The 15,415-nt window shown below is 37.4% G+C and overlaps 1 protein-coding gene across 1 annotated transcript in view; it reads left to right on the top strand.

Moving 5' to 3' along the window:
* The first annotated feature begins 522 nt into the window (after positions 1 to 522).
* Positions 523 to 15,415, top strand: part of NEDD1 (NEDD1 gamma-tubulin ring complex targeting factor) — a 39,385-nt gene continuing 24,492 nt past the window's right edge. The window contains exons 1-3 of the mRNA XM_032221655.1: positions 523 to 701; positions 9,438 to 9,584; positions 13,484 to 13,578. Of these exons, the coding sequence (XP_032077546.1) occupies positions 9,446 to 9,584; positions 13,484 to 13,578 (234 nt within the window). The 5' untranslated portion in view covers positions 523 to 701; positions 9,438 to 9,445. The remainder of the gene's footprint in view (positions 702 to 9,437; positions 9,585 to 13,483; positions 13,579 to 15,415) is intronic.

Genomic DNA, 15,415 nt, shown 5'->3' with positions numbered 1-15,415 from the left:
TTTGTGAAGGAGAGTTCAACAGCTGTTGTCCTCTGTGCCAATAGTAGATCAAACAAAACGAGAGAAAAAAACGACAATGAAAACCTGCTGTAAGGTACGTGTTTATGCCCAGAATTTCTACAATGATTCGAGCATATGATGAAAAGAACTCTAGGATCCTCGAACGTTAGGCCACCATCCGTTAGTTTTTCCCATGCTCCCGAATTCTTTCCGTCATTCCTCCTCCCGGTGCTCTGCTTTGTTCAGAGCGCCGTGTAAGATTACAGCAAGCATTTAGCAAAATAGGAAACTTAACCCCGGCCATAAAAAAAAAAAGTTTACCAAGACCGTGAGTGTTGCTCGCCCCATTGAGCAACACTCACCTTGGCAAAGAAACGCCGCCATGGCGACGGCAACTTTTCAGGATAAGCCTCGTCTCCTCGCTTCCGCCCCCTCCCTCCCTGTCGTTTCTAGCACACGAGCGCAACTTCGCTAATTTTGCTCTTTCTCGGCTGCCGTAAAGGGGTGGGTAGCGGGCTCTCGCGGTGGCTGTTGGGACGGTCTGCTAAGTTGTAAGAAGCGGGGAAAAGTCGAGCTCCGAGCGCTTTGGGTCGAGCGCGCTGGTTGTTTTGGGTTTGTGAAAGGACAACGCTGGAAGGGGGAAAAAATGTCCGGACTGGCTAAATAGACTGTTATCCGGGGTGTCCCGGAGAAGCGGGAAGGTGAGGGCGAAGCGAAATTTCTTGTAGTCTGAATCGGAATAGGTCATATAGAGCCCGGCACGCCCTCTGCTTCGTCCTGGAGCTGGCCGTGGTCGTCTGGGGTGCCTCCCTCAATTTTGGCTCTGCCTCTTCGAGGTCCCCGTAGTGGCACAACGGACCCTGACCGGGCAGGATTGGTCCCTTAGCTTCCTCGAGTGGGAGGCAGTTTTAGGTGTGAAATAGGAACCCTTCGCCTCCCCGCTGGAAAAGTGTCTGAGCGAAATTATCCTCCGCTGTTTCTCCTGCGCCCCAGATAAAACCCCGAAACGCAGTTCTTTCTCCGCAGCACTTTGTGTGTCTAAACTAAGTTGATTTAGTTCAGTAGGGTTTGTCTTTAGAAAATGCGAGTTCAACCCGACTCGGTATGGATGAGGAATTCTGGCTATGGCTTCCTCACGTTTCTTATACAGAAGGCTTCCATAGAAGAATTGGATTCTTTTGATCACTTGACGGGTAGGCAGGCAGTTACATGAAAGGCTTCCACGATGTTGGGAAAGCTCCGGGAGCAACAAATGTCTTGTGTACTATGTTTTTGGGGGTGGGTGGGGCGGACATGGAGTTCAAATAGATGCGTTGGTGGCAAATGTAAACAATAGATGGAATGTAAAAACACCTTTCTTAATTTGTGGTGAACATAATTTTACAAACGTTTTATACAGCCTGTTTAGGGAGTCATAGAGGGAAAAAGTATAACATTTCTTATTTTTCTGATCTTTGGAATTTCTCATGCAGAATGAACTGTACAAGTCTATTCATTCTCCATGATACTGATAATTTATTAACATACATTAGCTGAAACCACATTGCCTCCCTGTGCTGGCTCCTAAGTGTGTATCTCCATTGTTTGCCACAACGTGAGACAGTTGTGCGCAGAGATCATTATGTTTACATAAATTGTGAAACAAAATTCTGAATCTTTTCCACATGCTGCAAATATGAAATTATTGTACTGATTGACTATATTTCAGTAGTATTTCAGTGAAATTTCAATATATATCCTGTTTAGTTCCATAAACAGTACATTGTACTGTTATTGTGCAGGCCACTCCTGGACCACATTCTCTAGAAACCTGCCTGCCAAATAGATATGACAAATTTAGAAAATAATTATGGAATTACTATCCACTTGATTGTTTTCTTCAGAGCTTGCATCTAGAAGAGAATTAACTTTATTACATAAAACGAAATCTGAGGCATTGTCCCTCATTCAGTTTTTAACATGCAGATGAAATCCCTCAACCCTTGTTGGACTACATTTTTGTACCTACATGGATTATAAAGTAAATTCTGACAAAAAACATAATTTAAACCATGTAAATTATTGAATGTTCAGAGGTGGTTTTTTTTAGCTTTTTATGGCAGCACGTTAAAATGAGATACTCAGTTACATTCAAAAGTATTCACAGTTTCCTTGAAATTAACATTTTTTATGGAAAGCTACAAGTCAGCTGTGTTAGCGGTTCTCATTAAAGTTCTAATATCTTTTATCACTTGACTTTTTTCCATTCTTCAAAAATTACCAAATCTGTACGGTATATAGTACACATTTCTTACTAAGTATGGAATCTTATATTTCAATTGTGCTGCTATATCATTTAGTCAAGGGGTCTTAATGGACTCAGAGGTGATTCCTTCTAAGTGGTGTTGGATGGTCCCAATACTCAAGTGACTAGGATGGTCCCAATATCCAAGTGGTTGTGCGTTCCAGGGTTTTTTATTTTTGATCTTGGATGATGATACACTTCTCCATTATAGCATGGTTGCAATTCTTCCTGGATTCAATTCCTGATTGATTAGCAAGGGACAGTTGTGGTCAGGAAGTCCCTTTTCAAAGATTTATCTGGTGTACTAGTTGTATTTCTTCTGGGATTGTGTTTTTTTCCGGGATTTATCTGGGGTGCTAGTTGTATTTCTGGTATTATTTGGTATGCTAGTTGTGCATCTTTGGACAAATTCCCTTTGCATAGATTTAGCTGGTGTGTTAATTGTGCTTTTTCTAGGATCAGGAATCCTAGGCACTTCATAGCTCAACCATTGCAGCATATTCTACATGGAGCTGTGTTTTAAGACCATTCTGAAGCTTCAATTGGTTCAGAATGCAGCAATATGTGTATGGACGTGTGATACCTCTGTTCCGTGACCTGCACTGGTTGACTGGTTCTTTGCAAGTATGAATCAAGGTGTAGATTATTATTTATAAAACCCTTATGTGATGTATGGCCTGGTTATTTGAGGGACTGCCTTTTTTATCTGTTTTTGATTTGAGCTGATAGGGTTGGTACACTCCAGGAGCACTTGATTAAATAATGCCATCTATTAAGACCCAGGAAATGTAACTTCTCTGTCACTCCCTTCTAGAATGAGATTTCCCTGAGATCTTAGATCTGAGTCTTTGGATCCGCATCAGAGGAGATCTGCCTATCAACTGCACTGCCTGTCTCTGTGAAAGCAGGCAGTTCTCTGCCTGGTTTACCACTTCCCCCAATGCCCAAGGGAGTTTGGGATAGTCTCGTCCTCAGCCCCTGGCCTCTCCAAACATGCTAAGGGACGTGCCATCAATGTCAGATGGTCCTGGTTCCAACTCCTCCTCTTCCTCCGAACCGGGCTCTCATGGAGCCATGAAAAAAATTATGTAGATATCAAGTACCGTATTTTTGAGGTATAGACTGCACCTTTTTCCTCAAAAAAGAGGCTGAAAATCTAGGTGCTCTTATACACTGATTACAGCATTTTTGCCTCCTGAAACTCTGCCCTGTTCACCAAATGGTCATGCATATCCTGTAGAAGGCTTTCAGAGAGCTCCTGGGGGCTGGGGAGGGCAGAAATGTAGTGAAAAATGGCCCATTTGTTGCCCCCCCCCCCCCCAGCAGCACTCTATAAGTTTCCTAAGGGCTATCCATGTTCTTTTTGTGACAAAAAATGGGCCCGTTTTCATGAAAAATGAATTTTTCCCTCATTTTGGACCCACCCACACCTCCCGGAGCACTCTACAAACCTCCTAAGGGCTATTCATGCATCTTTTTAAAAAAAAAACCATGAGCCCGTTTTCATGAAAACTGGCTGTTTTTTGGGAGGTTTGCAGAGTGTAAAAACTTTTTTTTTAATTTTCCTCTTCAGAAACTTGTTGCGTCTTATACTCTGGTGCGTCTTATAGTCCAAAAATATGGTATTTGTTTGCTCTATTTGTTCAGTGCCAAAACCAAATTGGCAGTTCATTTCTATAAAAGCAAAAACATAGTAAAAATCTAAAATCAGAATTAATACAAAATTCTATTGTAATGCAGTTTGCACAATTTATGATCATTCCTTCCTTCCAAAACATGTTTTTAATATCTTCCAGAAAACCAGTAACAAAAGTGTCAGCTTAATTTCAAGGGAGAATTCTATTGCACTATATAGGGCAGTGTTTTTCAACCACTGTGCCGCGGCACACTAGTGTGCCGTGACATAGTGTAAGGTGTGCCGTGGGAAAATTACTTTATATATAGTCAATATAGGCACAGAGTTAAATTTTTTTAACATTTTCTAATGGTGGTGTGCCTCGTGATTTTTTTCATGAAAAAAGTGTGCCTTTGCACAAAAAAGGTTGAAAAACACTGATATAGGGTTGCAACTGAAAAACATGATGAAAAAGCAGACCTATTAAGTATCTCGGGCAAAACATTTAGACTTTGTACATTAAACCCAGCATTGACTTTTATCTGGAAATATCTGGTAATTAGCAAATGACCACAAGGCAGGTGTTGTATGATTATAGGGACTTTGATTTGCTAATGTGTAGCCTCTGCCTTTGAACCAGTTATAGCTTCTGAGTGGTCTTCAGGGACAGCCCCGTGTAGGATATGTTGTAGTAATCTAAACAAACTCATATGGTGCCAATGAGTTAATGCAGAAAGAGTAATTCATCCCAGGATGGACTGCAGCTGGTGCACCAAAGAGAGCTGGCAAAGGACATCTGGCTATGGCCTTATTTTGCACTATCTATGAGCTCATAATGACCCTAAATCCCTCACCTGCACTTATAGGAGGAGTCCCATCTCTTCATGTCCTTTTAATGGGAAATGTGTCTGTTAAGAGCTAAAGTAGAAAATGTTGCCACTGCTGTTTCTATGTAATGAGAAATTCAAAAACGTTGTTGTTAGTTGCGAAGTCGTGTCCGACCCATCGCCCCCCATGGACAACGTTCCTCCAGGCCTTTTTGTCTTTTGGTACTGTCCATGGGGTTTTCATGGCAAAGATATTGGAGTGGGTTGCCATGCCCTTCTCCAGTGGATCACATTTTGTCAGAACTCTCTGCTATGACCTGTCCTTCTTGGGTGGCCCTGCATGGCATAGCTCATAGCTTCATTGAGCTACGCAAGCTCCACGACAAGGGAGTAATCCATGAAGGGGATTATACATTGTACTATATCTTTTGAAAGAGGGGAGGGGGAGAGAAGAACCTATTTAATGTTTTCTGAGTTTGAATGCTCTCTCCTTTTTGGCTGGACTTTCACGTAACTTGACAAGCAATTCTCCTTTTAAAGGAGTGTTCCTCCCCCCTCCCCACTTGAGATTTTATACACAATCTATGAGATTTTGTCAACACAGGGTGCATTTATAAATAACCAGCCTTGAAATATTCACCCACGTTTTTTCCTTCAAAAATTCTCTAGGAGCTTTAGGAGTGGTTTTAATCCTACAGAAATATTTCATGAAGTTTGACACTCAAGTCACAAGATTTCTTTGTAGTTCTTTTTATAGACTCATTGAGCCATTTAAATTTAAACAGAATTGCTATTCATTTGTGTTTTAGGAATCCAAACATGAGTGACTTTGGGGATTTTTTTTTATAACCTTGAAAATTACTTTTAACAAATTACTTTTATTATACTGTTACAAGGCTAATGCTGATTCACTCTTGGATTCTTACTTCTATATTACTCTAACATTACTCTTCATCTGTCTCCCCTGTATAAAACCTGTTTGGTCGGTATGTTTCAATTGTTGCATAACCACCATTAACCTATTTGCTAGTATTTTAGTAAAATTTTTATAATCTACATTAAGTAATGAGATAGGTCTGTAATTTTTTGGTTGGGTAGTATCTTGATCTTCTTTGGGTATTAAAGATATAAACGCTGTCTTCCAAGATGGGGGCAGTTTACCTTCCGTTTGAATTTTATTAAATAGTTCTCTAAGAGGTTCTACCATTTCTAACTGTAAATTTTTATAGTAAACCGCTGTCAAGCCATCTGTGCTTGGCGCTTTCCCTAACTTTAGTTGCTTAATTACCTGCAAGATTTCCCCTGAGGTTATTGGTTGGTTCAACTTTTGTCTGTACTCTTCTCTAACTAGGGGTATTTTCTCTTTATCTAAGTATTTGTCTATATCTAAACCCTTAATTTTGTCCCCTTTATACAATTCTGTAAAAAATTCCCGAAATGCCTTTTGAATCTCCTCCTGTTGAAACACCTCCTTCCCTCTATAAATCAATTTGGTTACATTTCGAATTTTTGTTTTTTTCCTAATCTGATAAGCTAACCATCTGCCCGGTTTATTTGCGTTACAAAAAGTATTGTGTTTTGCATATAATAAACTAGTGGCTACCTGATCAGAGATCAACATATCAAATTGGGATTTTAATATGGTAATTGCTTCCTTAACCTTTGTATCGCCTGGATTCAATATTAACTCCAACTCTTTCCCTTTAATTTCCTCTTCCAATTCTTTTCGTTTTAGCCCTTGTTTATGTCTATGTATTTTGTTTATATTCATCAGTACTCCTCTCATATACACTTTGCTTGCATCCCATACAAATTCCATAGGTGTACCCTTATTCATATTCAGAACAAAGTATTCAGAGAACAATTTTTTACAATCATTAATGTACTTCTCATATCTGAATAAGTTTTCATTCAGCCTCCAAGACCTTCTTGCCTGCACTATCCTTCCCAATTCCATCCAAACTGGGTTATGATCCGAAAGGACCCTCGCCGCAATCTTTGTCTTCTTCACCCTAGAAAGTAAATCATTAGTGATTAGTATAAAATCAATCCTTGAAAAGGATTGAAAAGAAGGTGAAATCATATTCCTCTGCGTTTCTTTCTCGCCAAATATCTCTCAATTCAAAGTCGTCCATCATGTCAAAAAAAGGTTTGGGTAGCTTAGCTCGCATTTTAGTATTAGGGCGAGAGGTCTTCTTATCTCTTTTAGTGTCAATCACGCCGTTCCAGTCACCCAATAGTATACAAGACTTATAGTCCCACTGTACTAATTTAGCGTGAAGATTTCTATAGAATCCGTCTTGTTGATTAGGAGCATAAATTCCCGAAAGTAATGTCTTTTTCCCTTCTAAGATTAGGTCTAGCGCGATATATCTTCCAAAGGGATCTGCTTCAATTAGTTCAGCCTTAATGTCTTTTCTTAAGTATACAACTATACCATTTTTCTTTTCCGTAGCAGAGGTCACAAAATGTTGACCAAGTTTGGGGTTAAACAAATATTTTTGATTGGTTGATTTGATATGAGTTTCTTGCAGACAAATTATATCATTCTTGAACTGTTTAAGATAGTGAAATATTTTCTTTCTCTTCTGTGGAGAGTTCAGTCCATTGACATTCCATGTCAAGATCTTAGTTGTCATCTTTGGTTGGCTGAAGCTTTTTTAGAGCCTCCTGCATGGCCTGTTTAACCTTTGGCCTAGCTCCTCCCATGGCTTCTGAGCTTGTTGCTGTGACTCCTTGATCAATGGCCAATGATTGTTGAGGTTGTTGCATTGTAGCTTGTTTTTCCATTCGTCTGGTAGTCATACGGCTAGGTCTTTGTTCCATGGCACCTTGCCCTTCTGGGAAGGGGAGATGGTGCGCCTTGTCTGGTAGTTGTGTAGTTTGCTGTCTATCTTGTCCTTCTTGTGGTCTTTCTCCAGATCTATATTCTTGTGGTCTTTCTCCAGATCTACTTCTATATTAATGACCCTGCCTTGCCTGCTTCCAGTTTGACTAGCAGCACCAGAAGGCATTCATTTTCCAAATTATATTCTTACTTCCAGTCAAGAACTGCTGAAGTCATAAGAGATTATTGGTAGGAAAAACCCAGCCAATGGAAATGGAGAAACTGGAGTAGGAACACTGGAAGGTAGCTCTAATCATAGGAAAGGAGAGGGTATTTGAACCATACTGGCAAATGAATCTATTGCATGCTAAAACTGGGTAGATACAGATTGTTTATCATATGGGTGATACTTCATATTTTCTTAAATTTCAAATGAAGGTAAGATTATATTTTAAAAAATCTTAAATTATTTTGCCTAGGCATGCGGCTTAGAAAAAGTATCGCTTCCCATCTTCTTTTCCCAAAGGTGCTTTTTTTTCTTCCCAAGAGGCAATTTTCTGGATTTTCTTTGAAGTAGCTTTTTCAGCTGAACAAGCTTCTTGCATGAGAAGCAAAATGTCTTCAAAGAAAAATCAGAAAGTCCAGTTGCCTCTTGAAAAAAGCACTTTGGGACAACCATGACCTAATTGAGAATCTCCATAGACATTCCCATCCTCTTTTTCATTAGTGAAAGTGGTGCTTTATCCAGGTTAACATGAAAAATGTGGTTTTGTTCTGTTGTACTGACAAATCATGTGTTGCTTTTACTAGAGGATAACTAATATTTTATCCTCCCCCTCCCCAACCTCTCAAAGTGCTAGGGTGAGTGGAAGGCTGAGATGCAGAGAAAAATATAGATAAGATTTTTATTCATGGGATATAAGTGAAAATAAGAATACGTGTGAATGTAAAAATAGATTGTCCATCTAATATCAGTACCATTTGCACTAAATTACAGTGAAAAGAATTTTTCTCAGACTGAGAAATTTAACAGTTGGCCATCTTGTTCCATCACATATATTATATTAGAGCAACAGCCAAATGAATGAAATTGAAGTATGGATATCTGGAAGCCTCCAATATGAATATGCTCTGGATCAATATTCTGTGACCAAAATCTTCATAGTTATTCCACCTTTCAAAATAAAGTTTTACAACATACAGTAATGTGTGAATGGACAGTAAGATTGTTCAACAAATCATACAAATGAACCATGAGTTAGCATTATATTTAAACTCAGTCGTGGCTTGAATGAACATTTATTGAATTTTTTTAGAATTATGTGAAGTGATTGAATTTGTTAATAAAGAAAAGGAAAGACATTTTTAACCAGCACCATGAACATACTTTGTAGTTTTATTTTGTTTGGTAGTATTTCTTTCCTGAAACACTTGATGCTCCACAATTTATCAGGTTGGAAATGTAGTGTTTATAGACAGATTTAGCAACTCATTAGTTATCAAATCTGGCTCCACTTCAAATATTTTTTACTCACTTTTTTTCAATTAACTGTTTTTAGAAATTACATTTTGGAAACATTGGAGCATAACAAAAGTAAGATCATAAATATTTGTGTTGAATATTTGACATCTTTTTGCTGTTATTAATGACAAAAATTTGGATTAATTTATCTGAGATGATGATGATTAGGTTTATGGTACTTGTTTATAATTGTATGTGCCCCATATATTGTGGCAATAAAAATATGTCTGTTGATAATATCTGGCAACAAATGTTTGTCACGACTTGTATTAATTTTATTTATCCTTTGTAGGTTTATTGTTGTCAGATAGAATAATATTTAATGAAAACATATTTGTAATATTTTTCCTTTTCCTTTACAGGTGTAGAGATGCAGGAAGGCGTCCGTTTTGCTTCTTCAGGAGATGACGATGTTAAAATATGGGATTCATCTTCTATAACTATTGTGGACCAGTTTACTCCACATGCATCTTCTCACCCAGTTAATTCAGTATGCTGGGGTAGCAACAGTATCCTTTATTGTTTCAATATCTGAAACTGTATTCCTGTATAGGATGTTTGTTAATAGCAATTGTCCTAATTGCCTATTTATGACACCTCAGGTATGGACATTCAAAATTCTTTCTACAGGGAATTCCATATCGCAGATGTTGCCATTGGCAAAAGAAAAAAGAATTTATATTAAGGTGAATTTTCTCTCTTTTAAACAAAAATACAGGCAGTCCTTGAGTAATAACAAAACGATTTGAAGTTATGGCAGGACTAAACAAATGGTATTTATACCTCATTCTTGAAGTTACCCTTGTTTCAGTGTATGATCAAAATTTAGGCACTTAGCACTTATGACCACAAGAGTGCTTCAATTCCCCCTCCTCCTTATTATCCCCTCATTTCTGCCCTTTTGGTTCCCTGCACTGTTCTATCTGGTTGCTTCATGTTCCTCCACCTCACCCCACCTTCACCATCCTCTTGTTCTCACTGCTGACCAAGCCCACCTGGCCTGGCCCTTCTCGAGGCAACTGCTAGACGCACAAGGCTTTCTTCCCAAACACTGATCTGAGTTGTAGTTCAAAGGCTTCCTGCAGCCCCAAAAGCCACGGTGCACCAAGAAGCCCCTGAGCCACAAGACAGCAAGTAATCCAAAGCGTCATAGTTCTGGAGCTGCTTGCTGTCTCACAAAGCACAGTGCAGGTTTGACAAAAGGACAGAAATGGGTGGGGGGAGTTGAAGGGGAAGCAGTCCCTTATTTGGAAAAACTGAGGCTTGTACTGGGTGGAAATAGCTTGGCCGGGGGTAAGTCCTCAACTAACCAATGGAGTTTGTATAACAGTGGAGAGGGGGAGTGCTGGGATTACTGTCACTAAGGAGTGCAGTTACCTGACAATAAGCTTTATGTCTACCTCAACAGAAATTCCAGTCCCAATTGTAGTCATAACTTGAGGATTACCTGTATATTCATTTAACTTCTGTTCAGTGCTCTGAAGAAGCCACATACTGTATGTTAGAATACGTCCTTAAAACATTTTCATGTTATTTTCCATGCTTTTGTTGTCTTGCAAAACTACCTTAGATTATGAAGGAAATAGAGTAGTGGCCTTAACAACAAGAACAACAAGAACAAACTCCTCTAAGTGCTTTGCACTTGTGCTTCAAAACAAAATATATAAATGATATATGAATGGATAAATGAATAAATAAAAGGTTAATTCAACTGTCATTTTAGCTCTTCATGTACATTTCTAATTTGAGCAATTCATTTAGGTGAAATGTTACTTATCAGGTTTATTCAACCATTTTTCATAGAGTCATTTTGTTGTGTTATAGCAATATCAAAGAATGACATGGATGGCCTGTTCAGCGTAGAATTGACCTGTCGGTATAAAATCTGGCTTTCCCTCTCTTTCAACTTGTTCTTTCTTTGAATGAGAAGAATATTCTATGATATTGAAAGTAAAAATTTTTTTACAGTATCATTTTTATTATTTGGTTTGGATAAAATTTATGTAGTAACAGTTTTCATGCTAGCAGAAGGTTCATTTATAAAATTATGATAGTGAGTCCTATCCTTTTTTTGACACATTACCTAATAACTTAGAATTGCTTTCCCAATTTCTGTATTTTATTTGCTCAACATAAACCACTTGGAAATAATCTGCCTCCCTAATTGCCAGACATTTTCTGGTCACTTTTGTATATCTGAAATGCTAAATGGTTGTTGTAAACTAATGGAGAACAAGAATATTGCACATCGAACATGACTTGATTGTATGCAGAATTAGGGATGGCTAAACCTACTAAAATTAGTACCATTCTAAATGAATCGTATCTGGAAATAAATACGTTGCAGAAGAACAACCTACTTGTGTCTTGGTATCATGGGTTGCCATGGGTTTCTTCCTTGTTCAATGTTACGACATACGAGCTAGGTGGTATACTGATCACCTGCTTGTCTGAAAAATTAAAAACAATAAAACTGAAAAGGTAAAGGTCTTAAAAGGCATTTAATTTCAATCTTGACCTCCTGAAAAATGTTCAATGAAAAAATGGGGAAAAAGTCAAACCTCACGCTGAGCTTCCAATGCAATAACCAGATAGGTAAGCTGTAATAGAAATAACTATATGCCTGTATCAGTTAAATGCTTCAAAGCTGAAGTTCTAAGTCCTTTGTGGTATGGCGCACAAAGCTTTGTCCATAAGGAGATCCCTGAGCTAGAAATAGCAAACTAATTGTTGCATTTGTGCTTGGTGTTCTTGGCTCATTCACCAATAAACTTCATAGCTAAAATGTGGATGTCTCTTTTGAGTTTCTGCTATTAAAGTACTGGCTCAAAAAATATTTAGGGAGCAAGTTTTTAGCCCAGCTTTTCTCCCATTATAAATATCTGAAAATGCAAGCAAGAAAAAAAGAGAATGATATTTAAAAGCTGTATAAAAGCTAAGAATTTTTGAGATAGTATTAGATTAATGCCACAAATAAAAGTGATTTATATCAATTTGACATGTTGAAACCATTATTAAAATCAAAACAGTACTCAGTAATTAGCAGAGGCAACTAATCTAATAAGAATCATCAATCACAATAAACACTTGGAGTTTCTAGCTAATCTGAAAAAAATATTATAATGAAGCAGGCAAAATATAATATTTTAAAAAGTCTTATGTTTGGATAAACCCAAGCTTCAGATCTAATGTCATGTGCAGAATTATAACCCATAAATGGTTTTTTTGGATAAATAAGCATAAGACTTTTTTAAATATAAAGTTGTCTTTCACACTGAAGCATATTGCCATAGCTGCAAGGACTTTATTATGTACCATTTCCAATAAGAAAAATAAAGTATCCTAACATCTTTATCATACACAGAGCCAATTCAACATACTTGGTATGTTAGTAATATTTAAAAAAAGGGCTGTTTAAAAAGTTATTTATTTATTTTTTTTACAATGGAACATCTTTTAGAATTGTTGAAGTTTGTGATATTGCCTCCAAATACAAAAAACAAAGCAAAACACTAGTGATCCAACTATTTCCTACAATTTGTATATGAATTATCTATTTTGGCAGTCAATATTGGCTTAACCTATCCATAAAAAACATCAATCATGTACAATTTTCTTTGGGTATTTGCAGTAAATTTGATAATTACCTTCCATAGATATTCCCATGTTGTCTTTTTAAAATTTGACATCCATTTAATCATACCATATTTGTCTTGTTCTATTCCTGAATCTTATTTTACGAACAGGTTATAATTACCCCCCTCCCCCCCCAAAAATAGAATATTTTTATAACCTTTTCATAATTTCTGGTCATTGTCAAATCAAATCATGTTTATTACAGTCTACAACCAGAGGTCAGAACAAATAAAAACACTCAAGGAATATTCAGTTAAAAATTCTAGAATAAAATGATTAACAATAAAATCTATATTAAAATCACAATTTGGTATCCAATCTGTCAGTTACTAACTATATTATACTATCAATCCTTAAACTGTGAAGCCTATAATCATTAAATTCTAAAATGCAAAAGAGTAGTAATACAGAAGAGTTTGCTACATTAGTTTTGTAAAATAGCTATGATGTATTAATCATGTGTTTCTGATGAATCCCCAGTGCTGCTTCACAGAATCGAGCCACCTGCGCTGTTATAACTGTAGTTTATTTGTCCTTAAGCAGCTATTGGAGATAAGTAGTGTTGGAACAGCCAGGATACCTATTGATTATTGGGATTGTTGGTCATTGCCAAAATAAATTATATCTTTTTTAAAGAAACACTTGAAAATGTACTGTTCTCTCAATTGGAAATGCATGTGATTAAATGCCTACTTAAAAGAGATTTTCTTCCCAACTAAAACAACTTTGCCTAAACAAAAGCACATGTTGTGTTCCATGACTCTTATTTCAGATAACTTTTTGGTAACAACGTCAGCTGTTGGTGATAAGATAGTGATTTCAAATTGTAAAGGAAAACCAGTTCCACTCTTTGAACTAGCTGAAGGGGTAAGTTGAACAGTTTTAAAAGGTGGTCTTTTAGTGCATTGCTATTTATTGCCCTTGTTACCTCGAGGCTGGATTATTGTAATGTGTTCTACATGGGGCTACCCTTGAAAAGCGTTCGGAGACTGAAGTTAGTTCAGAATGTGGCCGTGCGGGCGATATTGGGTGTGTCGAGGTACACCCACGTTACATCTATCCTCTGTGAGCTGCACTGGCTACCAATTGGTCTCCGGACTCAATTCAAGGTGTTGGTTATTACCTTTAAAGCCCTACATGGCTTAGGGCCAGGATACCTTCGAGACCGCCTGCTGACACATACCTCCCAGCGGCCAGTAAGATCCCACAGATTGGGCCTCCTTCAGATGCCGTTGGCCAAACAATGTCGGCTGGCGGGCCCTCGGAGGAGAGCCTTCTCTGGCTGCTCCGACTCTTTGGAACCAGCTCCCCCTGGAAATCCGGACCATACCTACTCTCATGGTCTTCAGGAAAGCCGTAAAAACTTGGCTGTTCCGGCAGGCCTGGGGCTGTTGACCTCACTGTTGAGGTCCGGCCCTGACTAGAATGAATGTATGAGGAGTGTCTGTTGTTTTTAAATTGTTTTGTCATTATGTCTTTTTTTATATTTCTTGTAAGCCACCCAGAGTCCTTTGGGATTGGGCGGCATATAAAAACTCCAAATAAATAAATAAATAAATAAATTTATGTGTGCTCAAGTTCCCAAATTCCCAGTAAGTGTTCATAATATTCCTGATAATTTTTGCATTGCAAGTAAACCTCTAAATTTAGTTGATAAGATTTACAAATAAATTTTACTTAATATCTGTCCTGTGGTTCCAAAATGCATACTGTAATGCTTATTTAGATATTTATATAAATTCATAGTCATGTGTTGGATTTGTTTCCAGAAAGATGCTTCAGAGTGTGCAGGTTTATGAATGTATTATCTGATTACAATTCTTTACAGTAACACCTCCCTTCCAAATCATATAGCAATAATAGAAAGTAGTTATATAGGCCTGAAAAAATATGATTACTCTAAAGGGTGCATATACATTAAGTACCACTGTTGCACTTCCAGGCACTTTTTTGTGAATAGAATTCAAAGACATAAATAAAATCTACCAAAATAAAAAGTAATGGAAAAAAAGCTGTTGGTCTTAGCACAGAATGTTCCAAATGAAGAACATTGTCTCTACTTGAAGAATGTAAGAAATGTAAGAATATAATAGCAGTCTACTTTCTAATCTGTTCTAAACCGTTTTAAAACAAGTCATATATAAGATTTATGATCACTTTTATTATTGGACATCAGACAAAGTTGCAATCCATCTAAAAGCAATGTTTTCTTGATTCTTTGCAGTTTTGGAACTTCAAACTTTCTGCTGTTTCTTACAGTCATAATCATAATTATAATAAATTATAACAAATTGTGTAATCATAATTTCCATTTATATCTGTGTTTATTGGCTATTATTACCTGTGGCATTAAAATAATCCTGAAATACATTAATAATGCTGCTTTCAAAAATTAAGCTGTTACTACTGGTAACTATGAAATTTTCTTCTCTCTGTTCTTCTTAAGATCTTTCTGATACTATCCAGAACCAATACAGTTTTCAGAGTGAATGTTCTTTTGCCAGTGGTATTCCCAAAGCAATGCCTTTTATGTTACCTCTGCTGGCTTAAGTTCTATAGAAAGCCATCCAGGCTCTTTTGAATTAAGCTCAGCTCCTGGTGATGTGAAACTTGCTTCTCATTGAAAAAAATATTCTGGAGGAAAAGAACTTGCTAGTCTACAACATTAAGATTTTCTGATTGCCTCTTATCTAAGCACCAACCA

Source organism: Thamnophis elegans, chromosome 7, assembly GCF_009769535.1.
Source record: "Thamnophis elegans isolate rThaEle1 chromosome 7, rThaEle1.pri, whole genome shotgun sequence".
Classification (NCBI taxonomy): Eukaryota; Metazoa; Chordata; class Lepidosauria; order Squamata; family Colubridae; genus Thamnophis; species Thamnophis elegans.
This window is presented reverse-complemented; position numbering and strand designations above follow the sequence as displayed.